The sequence below is a fragment of the Aegilops tauschii genome, chromosome 5 (assembly GCF_002575655.3).
Source record: "Aegilops tauschii subsp. strangulata cultivar AL8/78 chromosome 5, Aet v6.0, whole genome shotgun sequence".
Taxonomy (NCBI): Eukaryota; Viridiplantae; Streptophyta; class Magnoliopsida; order Poales; family Poaceae; genus Aegilops; species Aegilops tauschii.
In genome coordinates, this window is record NC_053039.3 from 308,090,069 (window position 1) to 308,115,886 (window position 25,818).

Consider the following 25,818-nt stretch of genomic DNA (forward strand, 5'->3'; position numbering starts at 1 on the left):
GGGACACCCCTGCAGGGTATTATCTTTCGAAAGCCGTGCCCGCGGTTATGTGGCAGATGGGAATTTGTTAATGTCCGGTTGTAGAAAACTTGACACTTGACCTTAATTAAAACGCATCAACCGCGTGTGTAGCCATGATGGTCTCTTCTCGGCAGAGTCCGGGAAGTGAACACGGTTTCTGGGTTATGTTTGACGTAAGTAGGAGTTCAGGATCACTTCTTGATCATGGCTAGTTCACGACCGTTCCTTTGCTTCTCTTCTCGCTCTTATTTGCGTAAGTTAGCCACCATACATGCTTAGTCGCTGCTGCAACCTCACCACTTATCCTTTCCATACCCATTAAGCTTTGCTAGTCTTGATACCCATGGTAATGGGATTGCTGAGTCCTCGTGGCTCACAGATTACTACAACAACAGTTGCAGGTACAGGTTTTGCGATGATCATGACGCGAGAGCGATGTTTCTTGATTTGGAGTTCTTCTTCTGCTTCTTCGATCAGGGGATAGGTTCCAGGTCGGCAGCCTGGGCTAGCAGGGTGGATGTCGTTCGAGTTTCTGTTTATGTTTCATCCGTAGTCGGATGTTGATCTTATGTATGATGTATTGATGTATTCTTGCGGCATTTGTATGCCTTGTATGTATCCCCAAATATTATGTAATGTTGATGTAATGATATTCACCTTGCAAAAGCGTCTTCAAGATGCGCTTCTATCCTTGGTGGGACCTTCGTGTTCCTTTAGGATAGGGTCGCATCTTGGGCGTGACAGCCGGGGTATTTATAGGAGGGAGGGGGCAAGGTGGCGTGGGGGAGGGGTCAAGAGGAGGCCGGCGGCGGCACGGAGGCGGCGGTGATGCCGTGGCGGCTCGGGACTCCTCCCGAGCTCGGGGACGACCGGGGCGCGGTGACGGGCCGGCTGGGCCATGGCCTGGCGACTGGGCCGGCCCGGTCCGGTCGGTCCTAAGTTTTTTTTAACACGACGAAAAAAATAAAATAAAGCAAAATAAAATAAAATAGAACCTAGGCATATAATATATCAAAATTTTCAAAAAAAGATTTCCTACAAGCTGAACATTTTTCTAGAGTCAAATAAAATCCACACAAATTCAAATAAAGCAAAGAGTGCTACTACTCTAGTAAAATCCAGTAAAATTCATTTTAAAAATACCAAAATGATTTCAAATTTATTTCTCTCCAATTTTATGATGTAAGGAATCATGTTACCCTATTTTCCATGTATGTTATTTTTGGAGAAAAATAATTTGAATAAAACCCAAATAACTCCAAATTGAAAATAATTTCCAAAATGACTTTAAACTAGATCCTTTTAAACTTCCAACTCATATTTCATATGTTTTGAAGAAGTCATTTTATCTTCTCTCATGAAAATCATTGAGTTGCTTAAAGTTTTTGAATTGGAAAATATTTTCAACACCCCTTGTCATTTAAATAAATGGAAGAAGTCATGTCATCTTCTCTCTAGGGTTTTGTATTTGAAAAGTATTTGAATTCACGGAGATCAAAATGCAAAATGAAAGTTTGGGAAAGTCCTTTTATTCCCTCTCATTTAACTTCCAAAAAGTTTCGAATTCACTCACTTTCAGTCAATCAATCACACAACAATCAAACAACAATCAAAACTATCTATTTATTATAACATTCCAAAATGTAGAATTTTGGGATGTTACAAACCTACCACCCTTAAAATGAATCTCGTCCTCGAGATTCGGAGAGGCTAGAAAGAAATAGGTTAGGCTTGGGGGTCTTCTCAAAATCCATCGATCATCACAGGGGGTCTGGGGTGCTACCACCCTTAGAATCATTGTTACGGTTCCATCAAAACTCATATACTCCATCCTTATCCTTGGCAGTGTCGGTCTTCTCAGATTCTCGGGAAAATTCCTACTCTGGCTCTTCCGATAGTGGCATAACCTTTACCGCAATCCTTCTGTCCTTTCATCTTGATAAGGTGGTTCCGAGACTGGGTCTTCTTAGCTGACGGGTCTGGCGCCAAAACTAAACAAATATCGATATCTCATGGCGGTCAACCATTTATGGTTTCCTCCTGCAAGAAATGGGTCTGGGTTGAACCTCACCGTATATCCTACGATTGGCAGCAGCTGCCTTGTACAAGGGGAAATACTTATACCATTCTAAGGTTTAAACAAGGTTTTGATCGTCGTCTCTCTACTATAGGTAAGTCACTCAGATTTACCATCCCGTATAGCAAAGCGAATAATAAGAGTAAGTCGGTATGGTGATCAATGCATCCCGCACCCAAATCATTACCTTGTATATGGTTTAGCGAATCTTGCATTCTAACACTCGGTCATCCTCACAAGCATTGCAGAATTTCTCTTGTCGACAAACCAAGTTCGGATAAATCCATGGATTCTGCAAGCCAAACAAACATCTATCGTTCCTTCCCAACTCTCAGGTTTTGCGTTACTCCTATAAGATCGTCTGTCGATAAAAGTCGTAACTTCTTCCAGGGTTTTTCCTTCAGCAAGAGTGTGCTTGCTTCTTGGCAGGTCCTGGGGCCTGTGGGTTATGGCCCATCTCATCTCTTATAAGCCTTGAACTCATCCTTGGGGCAACTGATCCTTAATCCAACATCCAACTTCCTAGTATTCTTAAATCCATCCAATTGTATTGTCTTCCTTCCTTCTATTGGCACCAAACTAGGACATGATTACTCAGACTCATCATGGAATTTCCATTGATCCATATTTCCAACCTCATACCTCCTTTATATCCAATAGTACTTCATATCTTCATATTCTTGGGGTATCCAACATATCGAGATAAAACTCGTACTTATTTTGTCCGAAATCCACTTCGGGGAATAACATCATTATCCTTTCCAGGGTCAGGCATCCTTACAGGGGAATATTGGCCATCTCTGCATGGCACTCTTCAACTGGGAAACGTGAAACACATCATGAACTCCTGACAGTGCTTCGGGTGGCTCCAACTTGTTGGCCACTTCTCCCATACGCTCCAAAACTCGGTATGGTCCTACAAATCTCGGGGCTAACTTTCCCTTAACTCCAAATCATTTAACTCCTCGCAGACATGCTTTGTCTCCAATTTCATAGACTACCTCCTTGCGTTTTTGAGTCTGCATAACTCTTCTGCCTGGACTGAGCTACCTTCAGTCTATCTCGAATCAACTTAACATTCTCTTCTGACTCCTTGATCACATTTGGTCCAAGCAACTGACGGTCTCCAACTTCATCCCACATCAACGGTGTCTGGCTCCTTCTCCCATACAAAGCTTCAAAAGGGGCCATCTTCCAACTGGCTTGGTAACTGTTGTTGTATGAGAACTCCGCGTAAGGTAGATTATCAACTTTGAGGTAAACTGTGTTCCTCTATCTGATACGATGGTCCTCGGAACTCCATGCAGACATACGATCCTGGTCATATATATCTTGGCCAACTTCGCACTTGTATAGGTGGTTTTCACTGGGATAAAGTGAGCCACTTTGGTCAAGCGAATCAACTACTACCCAGATAGAATCATATCCCGATCGGGTTCTGAGAAATCCGGTAATGAAATCCATGCCAAGCTTATTCCACTTCCATTCGGGTATCGGCATAGGCTGTAGTAATCCGGCTGGCTTCTGATGCTCTGCCTTTACTCTCTGGCATACATCACCTACGACTACATACTCCGCAATATCCTTCTTCATACCAGTCCACCAGAAACGCTCCTTCAAATCCAAATACATCTTGGTGTTTCCAGGGCGAATCGAGTATGGTGAGTCATGAGCCTCCTGAAGTATTAACTTCCTGATCTCTGCATTATTGGGTATATGTACACTGTCCTCAAACCATAAGGTGTCGTGCTCATCCTTACGAAAACCTTTGGCCTTTCCTTTGCTCATCCTCTCTTTTACCTCAGCAATCTCTTTGTCATCCTTCTGAGCTTCACGGATCTTTCCCAACAATGTAGACTGAACTTCCCTTGCTGCAACAAAACCTTTGGGAATAATCTCCAACCGAAGTTCCCTGAGATCCTCAGTTAACTCCTTTGGAAATCCTCCGATTATGAGGGTATTCATCCTTATTTCCTTTATGGTTGTGTCCTATTTCTCCACAAAGCTTGTATGCACAAGGTTTCTTCATATCCTTTCCATAAGGCCTCAATTTCTGGGACACAAGCCAAGACTTTAACAAAGTCCACTTAAATTCCTTCCAAGTGGTTACTCCTTGCCATCCATTGATGGTTTGGTACATCCTCCACCAAGTAGCAGCAAATCTTACAAAGCACTGAAGAGCATGCTGGGTCATATCCTTTCCGGCTATAGTGTTATTCTTCATATGACCTTCCATGTTCTGAATCCATCGATCCGTCTCCAATTGAATCATCGATCCAGAAAAATACAAGCTCATCTCCATTCATCCTCTACTGGGTCCATGGGTTTTGGGGTGGGATAAGAGAGATAGAGAGTGATACAGACAATACAACCAATAGTTTTGAAAAGACAGATTTTTTTTGTGGCTGTCGGAAAAACATCAAACAAATGACAGCTCACAAACGTCGCATCTAACGTAGGTATATAACCGGGTTTGGTCTTCTAAAGGTCAATAAATCTTCAACATCGTCAAACTCTTCAAGTCTTGTTCATGTCTTTGATGGCTTCTTCTGATCGTGCTTGACCTTCTCAAGTTCTTTTGCCAGATCATCTCTGTTGTCGCAAAGTCTATCATGACGTCCTTTAATATTTCTGGAGTGGCGTTCCAGACTTCTGGGTTTCATCAACCTTGGCAATGAGCCATGGTCCTACTGTCCTTCAGTTCCTGACAAATCTCCGGTATTCTCGAGGTTCTGTCCTCTTGCTTGGCTACTTTCAGCTTCTGGGGTCCTGAGTTCTTCACGAAAATGCTTCTTTGTCAAATACGGCTTCCTGCAGGTTCATCTTAAACTTCCTGATGTAATACTCCAGATCCTGGTGATACACCATCTAAGGTTAAAACTTCGTCTTGCTGATAGGTGCTTCATCAGCCTTCTTGTCATCCAATCCTTCCGAAGAAATGCATGCTTAACTCAGCACTGTGACAATAGCATAAGCGGGCGATAACATCTTGGATATCCTGTGTTTATGCCCATGTCATTACCATGAGCTATCATTCCATAATTGACATCTCCTGCCTTGGGGTTTTCTTGACAAAAACTTTGATTTCTAAAGCTCCATGCTCCAGTCTTTTCCAACACACCTTGATCTCGGGTATTGACAGCTTCAATAGTCTGTCAAGTTCCATAAGTGTAGCCTTCCTTGGGCATACCAAATCTGGAAATTCTTCATATTCTCCTAGTCTTCGAAGTCTTTATCCGTCGTAGTTTCCATCATTATAATGCTCGGTAAAATCCTCTTCATTCCGAAGTGGTCTTGATTGTCCGATATCTTGTACTTCTTGGAGTGGTCTCATCAATCGAATCTTCGAGTGGTCAAAAGGGAAAAGGGGTATGGTCTCACTAAAGGGAATATTTGAATAAGCTCAGAAGAGAAGGGAGGTAAAATATCCTTTTTGAAAAGAAAGTTGTAGAGAAAATCTTTTCCTATGGGCTTGCCAGTTTCTAGGGTCACGTCCTACAGTCAACATGTGCTCTGATACCATCTTGTAGCGACCCGACCTCAGACGGTCAAGTCTCTGTGCTTAAGTGTCATCCCTGGATCGGTATGCTGACACACACAGTACTCGAGGATTTATAACAGAGGTAAATCACATGTATAAAGTAACGTAAATACTATTACCTCAATCCAAATAGCGGAAGTAACAAGGTTGTGGATTCCCATCAACACCAACGGCAAAGTTGAGTGTAGAAATCGTAACCCTAACGTATCACTTACTTGTCGTAAGATTCCTGCAACATGAGACGTTGCAGCCACAAAGGGTCAGTACATTGAATGTACTGGCAAATTCACACCATAGGATAATGATGAATAATAATTATCACTACATGCATATATGGCTGGTGGAAAAGCTCTATGGTTATAATGTTTTTGCGAAAAAGCCAATTTTTCCCTACTGCAAAGGAATATATTTTATTTAACTACAAAGTTGGTTGAAAAATATTGAGAAGGTAAACCCCCTCTCAATCCCAACTAAAAGTAATCATTAAAAACCCAACAAATTATTTAAGTAACGTGATGAGATCAAAATGATAATCCAAGAACCAGATACTCAAGATGTCCATAACCGGGGACACGGCTAACCATGATTAGTTTGTACACTCTGCAGAGGTTTGTGCACTTTTCCCCACAAGACTCGATCTCCTCCGTTGGATTTCTCGCACTACATGGTGTTTGAGAAACGGATGATCGAGACAGAGTCTTTCAGAAGCCTTAGCACCTTACGATGGGTAGACAGTTACACCTACTTTCCCCTACATCTGCTAGTCTACCACTGTAAGAGTTCACACGACTTAATCAACTATGCTAGAGCCCATAATAGCTTGTGGCTGCACACGGAAGTTTCTAGTATGAATAATCTCATGATCCCTTTGAGCCTTGGTGGCGGTCCATAGGAGAATCACATGGTACCCCGAGATTTCCAAAAAATACAGGCAATCACTGGTGAAAGAACATGCGGTGCCCCCATGTTTGGTTTTGGTAATTGATGACAATCTCTATGGACTAATGGTTGCCTTGAGTTATATTTGAAGGATTTGTCCATAGGCATTTCTTGAAGTCCATGTGTTGGTTTCAAGGAGTTTATGTGGTGACCAAGGTGTTATTAAGGAATTATCCAAAGATTGGTCATGTGAGAGTAGAGCTTATTGCAAGCATGTCTTGAAGAAGAAGATTGTGTGATCATTCATGTTTACCTTCAAGACATCATCCAAATGAAGAGAGTTGGAAAGAGTCAAGGTTGATCAGGACTAAGTCAAGAGTGAATCAAGTTTATCAACACACAAAGCGCACAAGATGTACCGAGAGGGATCAAGCGATCCCATGGTGTGGTAAGCATTGTCGATTACGCTTTGTGTACTAACCCATGATCTTCGTGAGAGTTCTTTGTGGGGTTAGGTTGCGGTGTGCAAGTTCAAGTGAAGCATCATGAAGAGATCAAATGCTTGAAGCTTGCCGTCCATTGTGGCAACAATGGACTTGTGAAGATGTTGCGGTGTGCAAGTTCAAGTGAAGCATCATGGAGAGATCAAATGCTTGAAGCTTGCCGTCCATTGTGGTGACAATGGACTTGTGAAGATGTGCGGAAGAGTGGCTCACCCATAGTGGAGTATGGGGGAGCAATCAACTAGTCTTCATCGAGCCAACACAACCAAGAAAGGTGGTCCAACTTGAGGGAGTCAAGATCGTCATCATCTAGCTCAAGTGGACCATGTGCAAGGCAAAGGTTTGCTCTTGATAGGTTTTCTATTTTACCGGTCTCATGATGGTAGTTGGGAGACCGGGTTATAGGATCGATTGCCGTACTATCAAGGGGGGCTCTCGATGAGTAGCTTGATCGTATCGTTCATAGAGAGCTCAAACCATTGCATCCTTGCATCATCTTTGTTGGTTCTTGTTTGGTTCTTGTCTTTGTGAGTTTTGGAGCTTATGGTCATCTTGATGACAAGCTCGAGTTCATCGAAAACGGAGTTCACTCGCATCTTCTATGATGTTTTCGATGTTGGAGGTTATGCCGGTTCTTCTCATATAACCAGTCGCTGTTTTGATGCTACTCGTCTTTCTATAACCAGTCGCTGTTTTGATGCTACTCGTCTTTCTATAACCAGTTGTTGGCATACCTCCCCTGCCTCTTCTTACTATAACCAGTCGCTGTTTTGATGCTACTCGTCTTTCTCAATCCAACAAGCTTGAGTTTGCTCAATTCGGAGCTCATATGCAGAAGTTTTGGCAGTTTTGGTTTCCTAGCGGTAGTACCGCGGCCAGAGCGGCAGTACCGCTTATCACCCCAAGCGGTAGTACCGCTGTCCCAAGCGGTAGTACCGCCTATGGCCATAAACGGTAGTACGGCCACGGTTCCGCGCTGGTACCGCCTCAATTTTGGGTCTTGCATTTTTCGTGTCGAGTTTTGCAGTAGTTGCACGGCAGTAAGGCACGGCAGTTCCACCTATAAGCGGTAGTACCGCCCTGATGGGCGGTAGTACCGCCTATAAGCGGTAGTACCGCTACTGTTTTTTTTGGTCCCGTGTTCTGCTCCTCCAGCGGTAGTACCGCTGGGGTGCACGGTAGTACCGCTTATAAGCGGTACTACCGCCCCAAGGTTCATGTTTGGTTGCTCCTTTTCCCTGCTTCTTCCGCCAGAGCGGTAGTACCGCTCTTGGAGCGGTAGTACCGCTCATGGAGCGGTAGTACCGCTCGTGTGCGGGCTGAGCACATAACGGTTGGATTTTTCCCCTTCTATAAAAGGGGGTCTTCTTCCCCAATGAACCTTATCTCTTGAGCTCGTGTTCTTCCCCCATTGTTGACCTTCTTCGAGCTTGCTAACTCTCAATCCCTCCATGGATTCTTGCTAGTTTTGAGGGAAAAGAGAGAGGAGATCTAGATCCACATTTCCACCAATCACTTTCTCCTCTTTGTGAGGGGAACCCCTTGGATCTAGATCTTGGAGTTCTTGGTGTTCTCCTTCTTGTTCTTCCTCTCATTTTCCTCCCTAGCATTAGTTGCTTCGGTGGGATTTGAGAGAGAAGGACTTGGGCACTCCGTGTGCCCTTGCCATTGCATTTGGTGCATCGGTTTGAGTTCTCCACGGTGATACGTGGAAGTTACAAGTTGAGAAGCTTATTACTCTTGGGTGCTTGGTGCCCTTGAGCTTGTTCCTCTTGGGTGCTTGGGCGCCCTAGACGGTTGGTGGTGTTGGGAGCTCAATCATTGTGGTGTAAAGCTCCGGGCAAGCGTCGGGGTCTCCAATTAGGTTGTGGAGATCGCCCCGAGCAATTTGACAGGTACCGGTGACCGCCCCCAAGGGTTGCCAAAGTGTACGAGTTTGGTAACCGCCCCCAAGGGTTGCCATTTGTACGGGTTCGGTGACCGCCCTCAAGGGTCCCTTAGTGGAATCACGGCATCTTGCATTGTGCGAGGGCGTGAGGAGATTACGGTGGCCCTAGTGGCTTCTTGGGGAGCATTGTGCCTCCACACCGCTCCAAACGGAGATTAGCATCCGCAAGGGTGTGAACTTCGGGATACATCGTCGTCTCCGCGTGCCTCGGTTATCTCTTACTCGAACCCTTTACTTATGCACTTTACTTTGTGATAGCCATATTGTTTCTTGTCATATATCTTGCTATCACTTAGTTGTTTATCTTGCTTAGCATAAGTTGTTGGTGCACATAGGTGAGCCTAGTTGTTGTAGGTTTTGTGCTTGTCAAATTAACCGCTAGGTTTATTCCGCATTTGTTCAAGCCTAAACCGTAATTATTTTAAAGCGCCTATTCACCCCCCCCCCCTCTAGGCGACATCCACGATCTTTCAACTGGGTTCCCCAGGTGCCTCAATCCACCCAGATGTAAAATAAAGTAGCCACCTTAAGTTAACCATTAATTAACAATCTCACATCTGTCATGTAATCACTCAAACCCAATCCACATCTACGAGCATAGCATAGCAATATGATCATAACGTAGAAGTAACTCCCAAGGTTTGATTGCAGGTCAATAGGTTCCTACCTCATCAACTACTTCCCAATACTCACATGTTATCAAGTCCTAACCATGCAGTGTTTGAGGGTGAAACTAATGCATAAAAACTGGGTATGAAAGGAATATGATCAAAGTGTGAACTTGCGTGCAATGTTGATGAAGATGATTCGCACTCAACACTCTTGATAGATCTACTCGTCACACTCCGGTCAATCTATCATAAGCAAGCAATAGTAACCACACATAAGCAATCACTCAAAAGATCGGGAAGAACGAAGAAGACAGTTCGGAAAACATCAAAACCAAGCAAATAACTCTTGCAACATAAAACAATTTCTAATAGTACCAAAATTATGTGAATTTGGCCTTATCAGAAAGTTTAGGTCAAGAGCTTCGAATAGCAAAAAGAATCAACTCAAACGGAGTTATAAAACTCAAGTTACGATCAAACGAAGTTTGAATTCAAATCTGGTCTAATTCAAATTTTAAAACATTCAAAAATATGTTTAAGTTGTTTTACTGGATAGAGGAGATCATAACGAAGAAGTAGGCGTTGGTTTCGTTGGATTTGGACAAACGAGTAAAAAGTAGTGACCGTTTGAAAATCAGGGACTAATCTATAAATAAAATCATCACAAACGGGTCCCCTGGCAGAAAACTAAAATAAAAGGAAAAGTCTAAATAGCGAACGTTCGCTACAGAGAACTAAAGAACGAAATCGTTCGCTCCAGAGGCTTAGACAACGAACGTTCCCTCTATAAAGGAAAACGTTTAGAAAAGAAAAAAACAAAAGGATCTGGATCGCCGGATCCAGATCGAACGGACGGGGGCGGCGGCGGCTTACCGCGGCAACGGGCGGCGTTGGCGGCGAGCGAAAACACCGGCGGCGGCGGCGGCTTCGAGCGGGCGGTGGCTCCGAGGCTCGGCTGCGACGGGCGGAGGCACGGGAAGGCGCGGCGCGATGCGGCGGTGACGGCGGTGGTGACGGCAGCGGCCGAGGGCGACGGAGTGGAGCGGGCGGCGGTGGTGGATCTCGCCTGAGCGGCAGCTTCCGGCGAGCGCGGCGAGTCGGGAGGAGAGAAGAGGGGCCGGGGCCGGGGTATTTATAGGAGGGAGGGGCAAGGTGGCGTGGGGGAGGGGGCAAGAGGAGGCCGGCGGCGGTACGGAGGCGGCGGCGATGCCATGGCGGCTCGGGACTCCTCCCGAGCTCGGGGACGAGCGGGGCGCGGTGACGGGCCGGCTGGGCCGTGGCCTGGCGACTAGGCCGGCCCGGTCCGGTCGGTCCTAACTTTTTTTTAAAACACGACGAAAAAAATAAAATAAAGCGAAATAAAATAAAATAGAACCTAGGCATATAATATATCAAAATTTTCAGAAAAAGATTTCCTACAAGCTGAACATTTTTCTAGAGTCAAATAAAATCCACACAAATTTAAATAAAGCAAAGAGTGCTACTGCTCTAGTAAAATCCAGTAAAATTCATTTTAAAAATACCAAAATGATTTTAAATTTATTTCTCTTCAATTTTATGATGTAGGGAATCATGTTACCCTATTTTCCATGTATTTTATTTTTGGAGAAAAATAATTTGAATAAAACCCAAATAACTCCTTAAATAGATCCTTTTAAATTAGATCCTTTTAAACTTCCAACTCATACTTCATATGTTTTGAAGAAGTCATTTTATCTTCTCTCATGAAAATTATTGAGTTGCTTAAAGTTTTTGAATTGGAAAATATTTCCAAATAAAATTCAAATATTTTCAACACCCCTTGTCATTTAAATAAATGGAAGAAGTCATGTCATCTTCTCTCTAGGGTTTTGTATTTGAAAAGTATTTGAATTCACGGAGATCAAAATGCAAAATGAAAGTTTGGGAAAGTCCTTTTATTCTCTCTCATTTAACTTTCAAAAAGTTCCGAATCCACTCACTTTCAGTCAATCAATCACACAACAATCAAACAACAATCAAAACTATCTATTTATTATAACATTCCAAAATTTAGAATTTTGGGATGTTACACTCGCTTTGCGGCCTTCTTCGCCATCTTGTACTTCTCTATGTTGTCTGCACTCCTATCCAGGTATAAGCGTCTGAAACAATCTTTGTTCTCTTTAATCGCCTTCTGGACATCGTCATTCCACCACCAGTTATCCTTATCTTCGCTTCTCCATCCCCTGGACACTCCAAACTCCTCCGAGGCCACCTTACGAATGCAAGTCGCCATCTTCATCCACACATTGTCCGCATCCCCTCCTTCCTCCCAAGGGCCCTTCTTATGCTGAAAGCGAAAGTCAGCAACCACCAGCTTATGCTGAGGTACAACACTCTCTCCAGGTATCACCTCGCACAGACAAGCAGTACTTAATTAACATTCTAAACAAATAGCTGCAAAAAAAGATGAAGGATATGTTATCTCATATCTTACTCTTGCTAAGTCGTTATTGATTCTGAAATTATAAGAATTACAGAAATTTCAAACAGTAATGTTGATCAACTTAGTCAATATACAGAAACTCTAGGTGTATAAATTATGGTTAGAACTTACCAGCCAGTTTAACCTGGACCGTAGTTCTGTTAACTTGGTGTCGGTAGAAAACCTAGTTCAATGTGGGGAGAACCGGAGAAGGGAGAGGATGTATACAACCGATCAGAATTATTGAATTCATACTCGAGCCGGTTGCTCCAAAAATCTGGATGGACAATATATTTCAACACTGCCCTCATGTCTAGGCTTTTTTAGTCCTTAGACGTGGAATCGATGTAGGATGCAGAATCTTTTTTAGTCCTTAGATAGATGAACTATCCCCAGAACAAGGAAACCCCAATCAATCATCTCGGCTTTCCGGGAAAGGAACACACGCATCATGTAGCAGCGCGTAGTAAAAGGGAACACAGGCTAGGGATCTGACATTTCCATTATTAAAAGAGCAGCACAAAGCATCCTAGGCAGACATATTTACGGTACACGTATGGTCTTTGGTTTTCGTTTGGAATGAACTTAGATCTCCACTCCAGCCGCTAAACCCGCCATGAATGATGCAACAGCATGACCAGAGTTGGACAGCACAGCATGCATAGGTATCAGCACTACAGCTTTTTAAAATTTTGAATCTGGAAGAATGAAAGATGGCATACTTTGGGAAGCCTGGTGGTGGACTGGATCCAATCTTGGGAGTGCTCCTTGCAGGGTTATTACCTTATCGCCACCATAAACAGGCATAATTATCACATGCCGTGTAGCGTGGAGATCATCTTTCCGGATGCAGAATCATTCATAAGCATGCTGTTGTCCATGGCAGTCAGAAGAATATTCTACGTATACCTTTTTCTTCTTCATCGCCAGCCTTTTGTGCTGGCCATGGCATTTGCATTCTCTTTCCAGGCTTCGAGTGTCGTGGGTGGCTGCTCCCTCCCCGTCACCGTCAAGAATGGAGCACGAGAAACATGCCTGCAAGGAAAAGCTTCAGGAGATGCGTACCAAAATTTTGCACCACAGACTTTTGTTACACTTCCCTACAATATTTTCGACCTATCTATCTTGTTCACATGCCCTTGCAGATTGAGATGACAAGACCACCCCACATCAGACAAACCTTCATGATAAGGATGTCTACAACTCGCAACTGTTGCAGATGGCAATACACTGCTTTTCCTTCTCCGGTTCTCCACCACCCGCGAGTGACAATGCTATCCACACTGGCCATGAACAGGCCATACCCACTCCAGTGGATGTAAATAAACACAGTAAAATCCTCAAGAAGCACAGATTCAAATCCCTAATGCTGGTGAAAATGTCATGGTTGAATAACAGAGAGGAATCCAACAGGTACGGGCGATACAGAGAGGCCAGTACGTACCTTGTAGCAGGAGCATCAGCCAAAACTGATTGAAGTCGAACACACACATGGAAAGCAAGGACAATAATGCAGCCTACACATCGGCACGACTTAAGCTGAGCTTCTTGGCCTCATTAGTAGGCAGTACCACCCGTGATCCCTGTGAATGATGCTCCACGCTAGGCCTGCGGTGGACATGGTGCACAGATTGATCAAAGCATCTACAGTGATGTACTAATGTGGGCCTCATTTCTCTGCACAGTTGTATTTCAAGCTCGATCGATTTATGTTGTATCTTTGTTCTTCCCATCCCATGCGTTACTATTGTTGCATGTGCTAGTTCCACCATCTTCTGATAAGCACCTGAGAGCAATGTTTTTGGGCATTTCTGATGTAAGAAAGATCAACGAGCAACTTCTTGCGCTTGTAAGCCTGCCAGCAAGGTAGAGATTCTGTTTGTAGTCTCGGTGGTTTCACAAAATCCAATTTAGGGGCGTCGGTTCTCCCCGTGACTGCAGTGGAAACTGTCCACAAGATGGTCTGTGCAATCAGGCAAAAGCTTCACTTCACATGGTCTAATTATATGTTGTCGACTAATTGGAGGCTAAGAGGTGTGAAATGTTCCCAGCAGGCCAGCACCCCCTGCATGGTGCTCTCAAAGTTTCAGTTCATGGAACGAGGAAATCCCCAGTAACCAATTAGCTCATCTTAAGCACCTTACCATATCCACAATCCACACATCAGCTCATGTTAGGCACCTAATATCCATATCCACAATCCACATATCAGCACTGCTGCTATGCGGAAGGTGGGTGGCTCTGTGAGACTGTGACAGCCACATACATTCATTTCAGGTGAGAACAGATTTGATCTTGTCCAAATTTTCTTTCTTTCTTTCTTTCTTTTTATATCAGTAAGATAAGAAACACATTATAAGACCGTATGAAGAATATCCAGTGTTTTGTACGACCAGATGAATTAATACTGTAGAAGGAAAGATCGAGCCATTAGGATACCCACAATTAAACATGCTTATACAGGGTGCTTACAGAGGGGCAGTATAACCACCTCATCATGCAACCAAGTAAGAAGCATAGGTGCTTCAGTAGTTGTATTTTCTATTAGTTAGAGGTAGTTATCCACACAAATACCTGTTAAACACTAGTGCACACAAGAGTTGATGCTACAAAATTAGTAACTTAGCAGCTGTCCTAGATGGCAAGAAAAGATAGGTATCTTCTGTTAAGCACCTCTCCAAACATCTGCATCACAGATGCATTAAGCACTTGAGATCACATAAATGGATCGCTTATTCCCATTTAATGCGAGTTGGTCACCAGTAATCAGGTCAAGGACTTAACTTGGAAGTTGGAACACTCAAGCACATGGAAATGCGGAGCTGATAAACCTCATAAACAGGACTAGATGGACAAATGATATATGATTATATCTCAAACATATTAACAATTGCAAATAATGGTAGTTCTGTAAATCTCTGGCCCAACTAAAATTTATCTATCGATTTTTGAATATCATATCCTTTTTGCAGTAACCCTACCAGGAAGGGTGACTGGCCAATCAAAAGCGCTAGAAAGAAAATCTATGTTAAGCAGATTGTTAGATGACTTAGCTGAAATCATCTATCATTACTTGAACCATTGAGTTCATCTTGTTGTAGAAAAGACGATTAAGCATGGAAGCTACCTGTATGGCTGCAAAGATATAGGCACAACACAACAATGAAATGAAATGACTCAGTGGCTATCTTCGACCATGTTATAGGATGAAAAATTCTTCAAGCTATTTAACTAATCACTCAGCTATATGTATGTACTCATACATCCTTTCAACATTTCCATTCACTTTGACACGACAATTGTCTGCTAGGCTGGATATGAGCACACTAACCAGTCTAACCTGCTATTTCCACACACCAAAAAAAAGTCTAACCTGCTAGTAACCTTAGCACATCTAATTATTTTACAGAAAAGCTTTCACTAAATTCCCTCACGAGAGTAGCACTGTGTACTGCAATGGCATTAGTTTATCTGTAATCCAATTTCAGTTCCAGTTGAAAAAGTACAAATCATGTTCATAATCAATAAAAAGTCTGCTCTGTTCTATTTATTTTTACAAGTGATGCCTTGTATTATTTTCCCACTTGATAAATTTATTGAGGAAGTTTTCTGCACCAAACATTTCTCTGTAGAAAGATTTGATGCCATGTCAGATCCAGTGGTTTCTTCTAACATTTCTCTGTTTGCAAGCCCTACTAAGACACATTATATCAGACACAATCACATTTGCATCATTTTCCCTTACGAGAGCCAATAATGTTGCATTCGCAGCTTGTCACTAAGTTCTTTGAACAATTGAACAGGAAAACAACAACAATCATCAGCAGTGCACTAAATCGAATACCATTGATGCTAAGTAGCTTGCCACTTAGAGACTAACATACTGTCATCTGATCTTAAAATCAAACACCACATTAGTAATGATCTTAAAATTAAACACTACATCTGAGATAAATTCACTCTCGCCTTCCATATAGGAAGATTCACTACATTACAAGTCAAACAAACAACAAAGTACTAGGGAAATATCTCATCAGGCTAAAGGAAAGCTCACGCGAAATCTTCCAGCAAGATGGCCTTCTCCACCATCTCCTCCTCCTCCTCCTTCCGGCGCTCTCCTTCTCTGGTTCCCTTGCCGCAACGCTTCTCCTGCCCCAGCTCTTCTCCGACCACAACAACCCTATCTTCCTCGTCTCCGCGCCCGACGACTACCACCTCGTCGCTGCCTCCTCCGCCACCGCCGCCGACGACCACGACCTCGTCGGCGCCGCCCTCGCTGCCGCCCCCTGCGCCAACAAGGGCGTCGGGAATGGCCCCACGGGTGGATCCCGCGTCCTCCACGCAGCCTCCACGAGGAGCAAGCGGGTCATCTCCCTCGTCCTCGTCCTCAGAGAGGGAGAGGTGGGGGAGGCGGGAGGAGACGGCCAACGCCGCAAGGGAGAAAGCCTCGGCGATGGATTCCGGCGGGAGCGCGCAGTCCTCCAGGCCCGCATCCTCCAGCCGCGGCGGCCGGATGGGGTCACCGGCGGCGATGTGCCTACCCTCCTCGGCCATTTTTTGGTGCACGGCACGTGCGCTGGCTGGAGGACTCCAGAAGTCGCTGCGCTGGGCTAGAACTTGCGGTGTACTCCTACATTGAACATTCAACTGGTGCAGCAACTTGGCTCGGACCTGCAAATACAGTGCTAATTATATTTGGGTACGAAATTGATGCTGACTTAGTGCGCCAGCGTGGCATGAAGCCCAGTGCCAGTGACGGGAAGGTGTAGAGGAGGTTTGTAGCCCTTTTTTACGAAAACACCCTCAAAAAAATTTATTTCTTACAAAAGCCCCCTATCAACACGTCAGCTGCCATTTCATTTTGACTCTATGACACGTGGGCCCGTCGAACTCAATACCAACTGCTGGATAGCTAGCCGGCCAAACAACTCCTCCATGCACGTTTGCAATGAGAAATACTGATAACAGTCCTTAATATAGTACAAGGAGCACACATCTGGGACTTCTATGAGCTGCAAATAGCGCGGCACATTTTGCATGCACTAACTTTTTAATACGTTTGTAGAACGTAAGTAATAAAAATAATGTGCATATATTATATACGAACAATGATTAGTAAATAAAATTATTTAAATACACACATGTATCATACAAATGTTTGGTTTACAGACATTTAAATATTTATTAATTAAATATTTAATGGATACAAAAAATATACACTTGTAACTTATATTTAAATTATACAAAATGATGAATACAAACATTCATGCGGAATTAATTTTCACTCGTGATTTATATTCAAAAATATTATATAATTTAAACATTAGCCACAAATGAATATTCCTATGAAAATTTAAATTTAAATTATGAATATTTATTTTTACAAACATTGAACTATTAAAATGTGCATATAATTATGGAAATGTTTGTATAATTAAAAAAATACTTTGGAATTGTAATGTTAAAATACTTGTATTGTTATTAATTATCCAAAAAATTGTAATTCATGAATATTATTTTAAATATATGAATATTTTTAAAATAATACATGAACAATTATGAAACGTAAGTTATTCAGTTAGTATGTATAATATTTATACGACACGAATAATCAAACATTATTTTTATTACTGAGATTATAACCTTTTACAAATTTCTAAAAAACAAAAGGTGCAAATGAGCCGCATCCGCATTCATCACAGTCCATTTCAGCTCCGCGAGCATGTTCGTTCCCCTACACTAAGTGTACTTATACATTTTGTGACACCACTAATTTTTTTTATCCATTTCGTTACGTGAATACTAGAAGTTGTAGTGGCCACGTCCTACTGTGCACGGAATGGTCGAGGATTCGAGACAAAGGAGCTTCATTTTTCGTTAATTTTCATACTTCACTAACACCCACCTCTCGTAGAGCTGAAAAAAATAATATGCCAATTCAAGGGGTGTTTTGTAAAAAAAAAAGGCCACACGCACTCCGCTCCGCCTTCCCGTCACTGACAGATGCCACATTGGCATGCCTAGTCAGCATTGTTTCGTATCCAAACGTGATTTGCACCGTGTTTACACGTCCAAGTCATGTTTTTGCACCAGTTCAATATATGCCACACGTTCTAGCATCAAAGTGACTGTTTGCGGCAAGTTCAAGCACCACCGGTGCAATTGACTCTTTTTTTTTTTCGCATATACGCAGGGAGCATACTGGAAGCCCACGTTCAGACTGGCTCGCCAATACGCACAAATACTGGAAGCCCAAGTTCAAGCTAACGTGAGTCAAGCACGTCCCTACACACACCAGTACATAAATTTTGTTGTCGAAATCAGATTATATAAACATTTTTGAAATTTTGAACAGAATTTTTCTTTTTCACAAAAGCCAATGCTTTTGACAATAAAACAACTTTGTAAAGACTAGAACATTTTTGGGAATCTAAAAAAATGAAAAAAGGAACAAGATTGAAAACTAGTAAATTTTTCGAAACTATGAACAACTTTTTGAAAATGCGAACATTTTCCAAAAAAAAATGCGAACATTTTTAAAAAATGGAAAACAAAGTGTCTTAGTAGAGCTTGCATACATAGAAATGTTAGAAGAAACCACTGGATCTGACATGGCATCAAATCTTTCAACAGAGAAATGTTTGGTGCCAAACCTTCATCGATAAATTTATGAAGTGGGAAAATTATAGAAGGCATCACTCGTAAAAATAAATAGAGCAGAGCAGACTGTTTATTGATTATGAACATGATTTATACTTTTTAAACTGGAACTGAAATTGGATTACAGATAAACTAACACCATTGCAGTACACAGTGCCACTCTCGTAAGGGAATTTAGTGAAAGCTTCTCTGTAATTAGATGTGCTAAGGGTTTTTTTTTACCATAAAAATGTGCTAAGGTCACTAGCAGGTTAGTTTTCTTTTTTGGTGTGTGGAAATAGCAGGTTAGACTGGTTAGTGTGCTGATATCAACGTTTACGAGTCGAAGAGTCGACGAGTCGTTTCAAGGTTGAGACTCATAGACTAGTCTAGACTAGTGCGAGACTAGTCGACATGGTACTGTAGCACTGAACTTACAGTACATAACTAATAATATCTAGTAGTAGTATGTAGTATTACACTATATAAGTATACAAGTACAGTATACAATTGAAACAAGCAAAGTGGAGTCACTGAGGCAGAGCAGCACCAGCAACTAGCAGCAAGCACAGCAGCACCAGCAGTCTATCTGCGAGCAGAGCAGCACCAACAGCAAGCAGAGCAGCACCAGCAGTCCAGCAGTGGAGCAGAGCAACAGCAGCGGCAAGCCAAGAAGAAAGAGGAGGAGAAAGGAGGGGCAAGGCAGAGCAGCACCAGCAGTCCAGCAGCGAGGCAGAGCAGCACTGAGGCTCACCTGCCTGAAGAGGAGAAGAGCACGAGGGGCCGGCGGCGCGAGGAGGGGCGCGAGACGAAGGAGCAGGAGGGGCGCGAGACGAAGGCGATGGTGGAGCTTCAGATCCGCGACGTGGGGCCGGCGACGGTGGAGCTTTAGATCCGCGGCGGCGGGCGTCCAGCGGCCGGCGGCGCGAGGAGGGCTCGACGGGCGCGTCCAGCAGCCGGCGGCGCGTCCAGGTGAGGAGGGGAAAGAAAGGATTAGGTCTTCCGCGGGATGAGGCATCGTATTTATACTCCCCCAATTTTTTGAGTCGTTCGACTCGAACATGTCGACTAGTCTAGACTAGTCGGTCGATGACTGGCTCGACTCGTACAAGCAGTCTACACGAGAAACCGAGTCGACAGCCAGTTTGCAGCTCATAGACTAGTCGACTCGTAATCGTTGGCTGATATCCCGACCTAGCAGACAATTGTTGTGTCAAAGTGAATGGAAGTGTTGAAAGGATGTATGAGTACATACATATACCTGAGTAACTAGTTAAATAACTTGAAGGATTTTTTCATCGTATAACATGGTCATAGATAGTCACCGAGTCATTTCATTTCATTGTTGTGCCTATATTTTTGCAGCCCTGCAGGTAGCTTCCATGCTTAATTGTCTTTTCTACAACAAGATGAACTCAATGGTTCAAGTAATGATAAATGATTTGCTAAGTCATCTAACAATCTGCTTAACATAGATTTTTTTTTTTGCAACTAGCGCTTTTGATTGGCCAGTCACCCTTCCTGGTAGGATTACTGCAAAAAGGATATGATAGCCTGTTTCTCAAAAATCGATAGATAAATTTTGATTGGGTCAGAGATTCACAGAACTACCATTATTTGCAATTGTTAATATGTTTGAGATATAATCGTATATCATTTGTCCATCTATTCCTGTTTATTATGAGGTTTATCAGCTCTGCATTTCCATGTGCTTCAGGGTTCCAACTTCCAAGTTAAGTCCTTGACCTGATTACTAGTGCCCAACTCGCATTAAGTGGGAATGAGCGATTCATTTATGTGATCTCAAGTCTTAAAGCATCTGTGTGTTAGGATGATCTCCACCGTGTGGGCCCAACGGCCCACCGGGCCCTTAGATCTGCGCCCTGATCGGGGGCGCTCAACCCATTATGGTTGACGGGCCCTTGTCACCTGCACTATATAAAGAGGTGGGGGCTGGCGGCTTGCATCACGAGGTTCGTCGCAACGCCGTACACCCCACCTACATCCCCTACCGATCTAGGGTTAGTGCAGTGCTGATGGGAAGCGCCGCCACCACTTCGCCCACTACTCTCTGCCATCACTGGCCACCGTCACCATGGCCTGCACCGGTGGCTCCTCGAGCCACAAGCAGAAGGTAAGAACTACCGGAATATCCAGCGTAACCGATCCCGACGGATCTAACAATGGTATCAGGCCATGCTAGGCTAAGATTTTTCGGTACAAAGATTACACAGAAAAAGAAAGATCCCTCCCTCCCCCCAAGAACCCTAGACAGGGCAAAGTAAATCACCGGAGAAAGGCCTCGGGCCTCACCGGAAAAGTTGCGCCGCCGTTATGGCCACGCCATTCCTCTCGATCCCGAATCGCATCGGCATGCCGAGGATTCGGGAAGAAGAACTCCACCCCGAGAGGGGCAAAGGCCACTGCTCGCCGAGAAAAAAAAGGATGGGGGTAACCACCGCGGCCAAATCCCTCGACGGCGGCGCGCTCGCCGCAAAGGGAGGACGCGCGACCGGCGAGGAGGATGGCCACGGCGCAAAGTTGCCGCGCTCCTCTTCCTCTCTCTCACGCGGAAAAGAGAAGGGGGGCCCTCGCTGCGTCTCTCTGTCTCTCTATCGGAAACGGAGGAGGGGAGGGGAGGGGGAGGGGGCGCTGGCTGATCGAAGTGCCTCCCTGGCTCGCCGCTCCGCCCTAGCTCGCCGCGCCGGCATTGCTCGAGGAGCCTGAACCGAGCGTTCGGGCGAGAGAGGAGCGGGCGAGAGAGAGGCGCGTGGGGGGCGGAATGAGCGCTAGGGTTAACCCCGATGGCTGGAGCCCCGTTTTGTTCGTCCGATCGGCACGGGTGGCCGTCGGATCTTATTCGATGACCAGGATCGAGTGGCGCCGGCTCAGGTGGGCTGCTAGGCCGAAAGAGGGGCTCGGCGGCTAGGCCGCGCTAGGCCGAGGCCGCAGCCACTCAGCAGGCTGGGCCGAAGAACAGAGCGGCTAAGCTGCCGATTTTTCGCGTTTTAAAAGTATTTGTCCATTTTTTGGGCAGATTTAAAATAGTTTTTCTATGCAAAAAAATTCCAACAAAATTTTTTGTTTAGAAAATAGACAATAAACAGAAAAAGTTTCTGAAAATAAAAATAGAAAATTTTCAGAAAAAGAAATGTTCATGAATTTTATAAAAAAAGTTCATGAATTTTTTATTTGGTCAAAGATTTTTTTTTGAAAAGAAAAGGTTCATGAATTTTTATTCATGTTTTCCGCTGCAAAATAAAAATTGTTCTTTTAAAAGTGAATAGAACTAAAGTAAAAGATTAAATTGTTGTTTCTCTAATGCAATTTTGAACCAACCGGTTAAAATTGCTTAGAGAGTAAAAGAGTATAGAATTGTTTCTGAATAGAATATTGTAAAGTTTCCGCTGCAAAGTAAAAGTTTTATCCTCCAATTAAATTGGAACCAACTGGAAATTTTAATAGGAAGAACTGTTCTTAGCGATGTTTTTCCCCTGTGGGTGAAATAAGATGAAGATAGTTTCCGCTATGACAAAAGAAAGACATTTGTTTTAAAGTTAAAATATGGTATTGTTATTTTCTGACCAACGTTGATGATAACAGTACTATAATTCTATGTGTCTTATGTTCAAAGCTTAAATCTTTGATAAATTTTGTATCAAAGTGATCAATTTTCATAGAACAGATAAAGATCAAGAAGTGCTCTTGAAATGTATATTTCTTGTTCCCACTGCAATAAAGTTGATGATGATGATTATTTCTTAGTAAAGTTTTTTAATAGAAATACTATCATCACATTGATTATGAGTTATATGCATTATTTCCATTTCCGCCCAACGGTGATATGGAATTATTGTAGAAGGATGATGTTTTATTCTAATTCTGCCCAACGGTGATTTAGAATATAAAAGATTTTTTTGAAGTTTAATGTGCATATTTGTTTTTAACCAGACCAACATGGGGTTATTTTTATGCTCATTATTGTTGATTATTGGCTAATTTTTCTCAGACTAAAGTTTTCCATGCTTTCATTCATGAAAGAGAATGGCTGGGTACTTGTGACCCGAAATATGACCAAGAAAGGTCATAACATGAGGGAGTATGTTCTCTCTAAAGAATGGCTTCAAAAGAAAAGGATTCTTGGACATTAATCTAAGAAAAGAAAAGAGATAGATCATTGAGAGTCTTGGTTGACGAATGTTTTTCATGTACTCTCTATGAAGATCATTTTGAGATGAACCAAGCAACATGCGTGTTTAATTTGACCAACGTCGGATCAAGCATGTGTGTCAAAGAGCATTCGGATTTATTTTCTGAATTTGATGATTGAATATGCAGTCAAAAGAGCCAATTCTGGCATTTATGTCCCTTACAGGGAATTACCCGCATAGCGGGAAAAGATGATTATGATAAAACCCGCATGGCGGGAAAAGTCTGGGAAAATACCTGCGTAACTGGGTAAAGTTGACATAGTATTATGTCAAAAATCTTGTATGGCAGGAGAAATGTAGGGACTTATCCTGTATGACAGGAGAAAGATACGATGACTCGTGTGCGTTTAATGTGTCCCACTCTGGGAGAAAAGTATGGAGTAGCTATTATGCTTTCCTAGTATCGACCGTACACCTTATGTGTAACGGTCATTAAGCACTCAATAAATCCAAAGAGAATAAAAGTTACAGACGAACCTAAAGATAAGAATGATATGCAAGTGTGACTTGCAAAAGTACTAATGATAAAGAACTCTTTTGAGTTTCCGAAATGGAACGAGGAATAAGGAAAAAGTACTCCCATACCAGTTAACAGATAACTTCATTACATATGAAGTAATCAGGTAAATGAAGTAGATACTCAAAGTTTCCTCAATTCACAAGAGTTGTGAATGGTTTTTCGAAATTGTGGCAGAAAAGTTTTTAACACATTTCGAGGGGGAGAAAGAAATATGAGATATCCATTAATGAAGAATGTGATCGTCTGGGGGAGTACGACGGTCATATTAATACTCCTAAAGAAAAGAAATAGTTGTATTCCTGGATCTTTTACAGTTCTGAAAACAGACTAAGGAATACTAAGACGGTGCTTAAAGTGTCATAAAGAAGAAAGTTTTAACAAAATAAACCCAAATAATAAAGTTTAAAGATACGCCATTTTTAGTGGAGATGGAGTAATCTGGGGGAGCATGTTGTATGACCTATACAACACCTGATGTTAGCTCTATAAAGGATGAATGAGTACACATGGATCTTGTGACACAGGTCCCTGTAAACCTATTGCCTCTTGGAAATAAAAGACTATAGAATTAATTTGCCTCTTGGCAGAGCAACAACAGCCCCATATGAAAGAAGTGCCAGTACCTGAGACATAGATGGTCTCAAGGAATGAGAAAATCAGATACTTCTGATTACTATAAAGTCTATGTTAGTGAAATTCAAATCAAGGTTGATCCCACCTCATTTAAAGCGCTCAATCGAGCTTAGAGAAGTGTCTCTGTTTGTCCAAATGATAAGAGACTATATGAGATGAAATAAAATTGGTGAATCCCGACAATGTTTGGGACTCATAAGTAATTTCCAATGGAGCATAAACAGTAGGCTGTAAAAGGTCTACAAGGTCAATGTGACTCCAAAGGAAATATGTAAAGGTGTAAAGCGCGACTTGAATCGAAAGATTTTGTGCAAAGAGACTGAACAAATTACAATGAGTGTTAGTGGCACATCATGGCCGACATCATGATCTGAGTTACATCAGATGAATGTATAGAACACAAGGGATACTGCTTCAAGAAGTTTTTTATGGACTAGAGCAAGTCTCTAGACAGTTGCATTTAAAGTTTAAAGAATCAGATGATATTTTGGGTTAAAGAAAATGGAAGGACAATTGTATTCATGCAAAGTTATAGAATGGGAAATTCATTTCCCAATCCTGTGCATGTGGATGACGTCCTACTTGCTAGTGGTGATGTCAATCTACTTCAGGTGGAGAAAAGAAGTTCTTGTCCTCAAAGTTCAAAATTGCATTTCTCAGAGTGTCTCTTGTTATAAATATCAAGATTCACCAAGAAAAGAATAAAATGGGGTATTAGGAATGTCGCATGGACATGCTAACAAAGGTCTCTAAAGTAGGCATGTGAGAAAACCTACGCCTGTTCTTATAGTCAAGGGTAATGGAACTGGAAACTATGGTGTTCCAAAAGTTGATGAGAAAAGATTGAAAATGGATATGATACCATATGCTTCAGCTGTTGGAAGCTCAATATATTATCCTGACACAATTCACGTATTCGGGTTGTTTTGGCAATGTCCAGTCCATATATAGATCACTGGAATGGAGTCAAAGATATCGGCCTCATGCTGAAAGAAATAAGTGCTCTTAAAAGATTGTGAGTACAAAGACAGGACTTGTGAAATGTATAGCGAAATCCACAATTGTCGCTAACTTTCATACTTGGAGGTTTTTGTGTGGAAAAGCTCCAAAGAATGAAATTATCATCAATGTGATGCAAAGATATTTTATAGCTTGATATGAGGCTGAGGGACGGGAAAAATGGTTAAGGAGACCTGTACCCGGAGTTAATAATGGTTGACAACAGCGATAACCATTTTAAGTTTTTCTCTCCTATGACAACGAGTCAAGTGTTGATGCCAAACACACTGACACAGAGTTATGCGTTGTAAAGGAGAAAGTCTGGAATTATGTAGAAATGCTTGAAGCATAAAAGCAACAGACAAGTGTTTGCAGATCTGCTTATTAAAGGCTTACCACCCAGTGTGTTCAAAGACCACACAGTCGACATGGGTTTTATGGTATAGTCTAAGATTTTCGGACAATAAAAGGGCCCAAGGTTAAAGAATTTGTTTCAAAACAGAGAGGTACGTTGTGGCTGTCTGATTCTATCGGCAATTGAGCTGTGACGATGAAACATGTTCTATGTATTGATCTGTTATGAAATGAGTAAAGTAAAAGTATAAGGTCAAAAGTAAAAGTTGAGATCAAGGGGGAGAATGTTAGGATGATCTCCACCGTGTGGGCCCAACGGCCCACCGGGCCCTTAGATCTGTGCCCTGATCGGGGGCGCTCAACCCACTATGGTTGACGGGCCCCTGTCACCTGCACTATATAAAGAGGTGGGGGCTGGCAGCTTGCATCACGAGGT

The 25,818-nt window shown here is 42.7% G+C and overlaps 1 protein-coding gene across 2 annotated transcripts; it reads right to left on the reverse strand.

The window, feature by feature from the left end:
* Positions 1-15,853: 15,853 nt before the first annotated feature.
* Positions 15,854-19,739, reverse strand: LOC109744730 (uncharacterized). 2 transcript variants are annotated; one of them, XM_020303875.4, is made up of 2 exons: positions 19,420-19,739; positions 15,854-16,697 (listed from the first exon to the last, which is right to left on the reverse strand). In XM_020303875.4, the coding sequence occupies exons 1-2, from the start codon at positions 19,726-19,728 to the stop codon at positions 16,077-16,079; spliced, it is 930 nt and encodes a 309-aa protein (XP_020159464.2). In that variant the 5' UTR covers positions 19,729-19,739; the 3' UTR covers positions 15,854-16,076. The 2 variants fall into 2 exon arrangements, with proteins under 2 accessions (XP_020159464.2, XP_073356366.1); XM_073500265.1 differs by having other exon boundaries at positions 19,424-19,663.
* Positions 19,740-25,818: the final 6,079 nt, after the last annotated feature.

Bases quoted from the DNA above. Each gene is read 5' to 3' on its own strand.
- LOC109744730 (XM_020303875.4), bottom strand. From the start codon at position 19,728: ATGTTCGAGTCGAACGACTCAAAAAATTGGGGGAGTATAAATACGATG. The intron at 16,698-19,419 runs GTGAGCCTCAGT...CTGTATTTGCAG, and splicing joins CTCTTCTCCTCTTCAGGCAG to GTCCGAGCCAAGTTGCTGCA.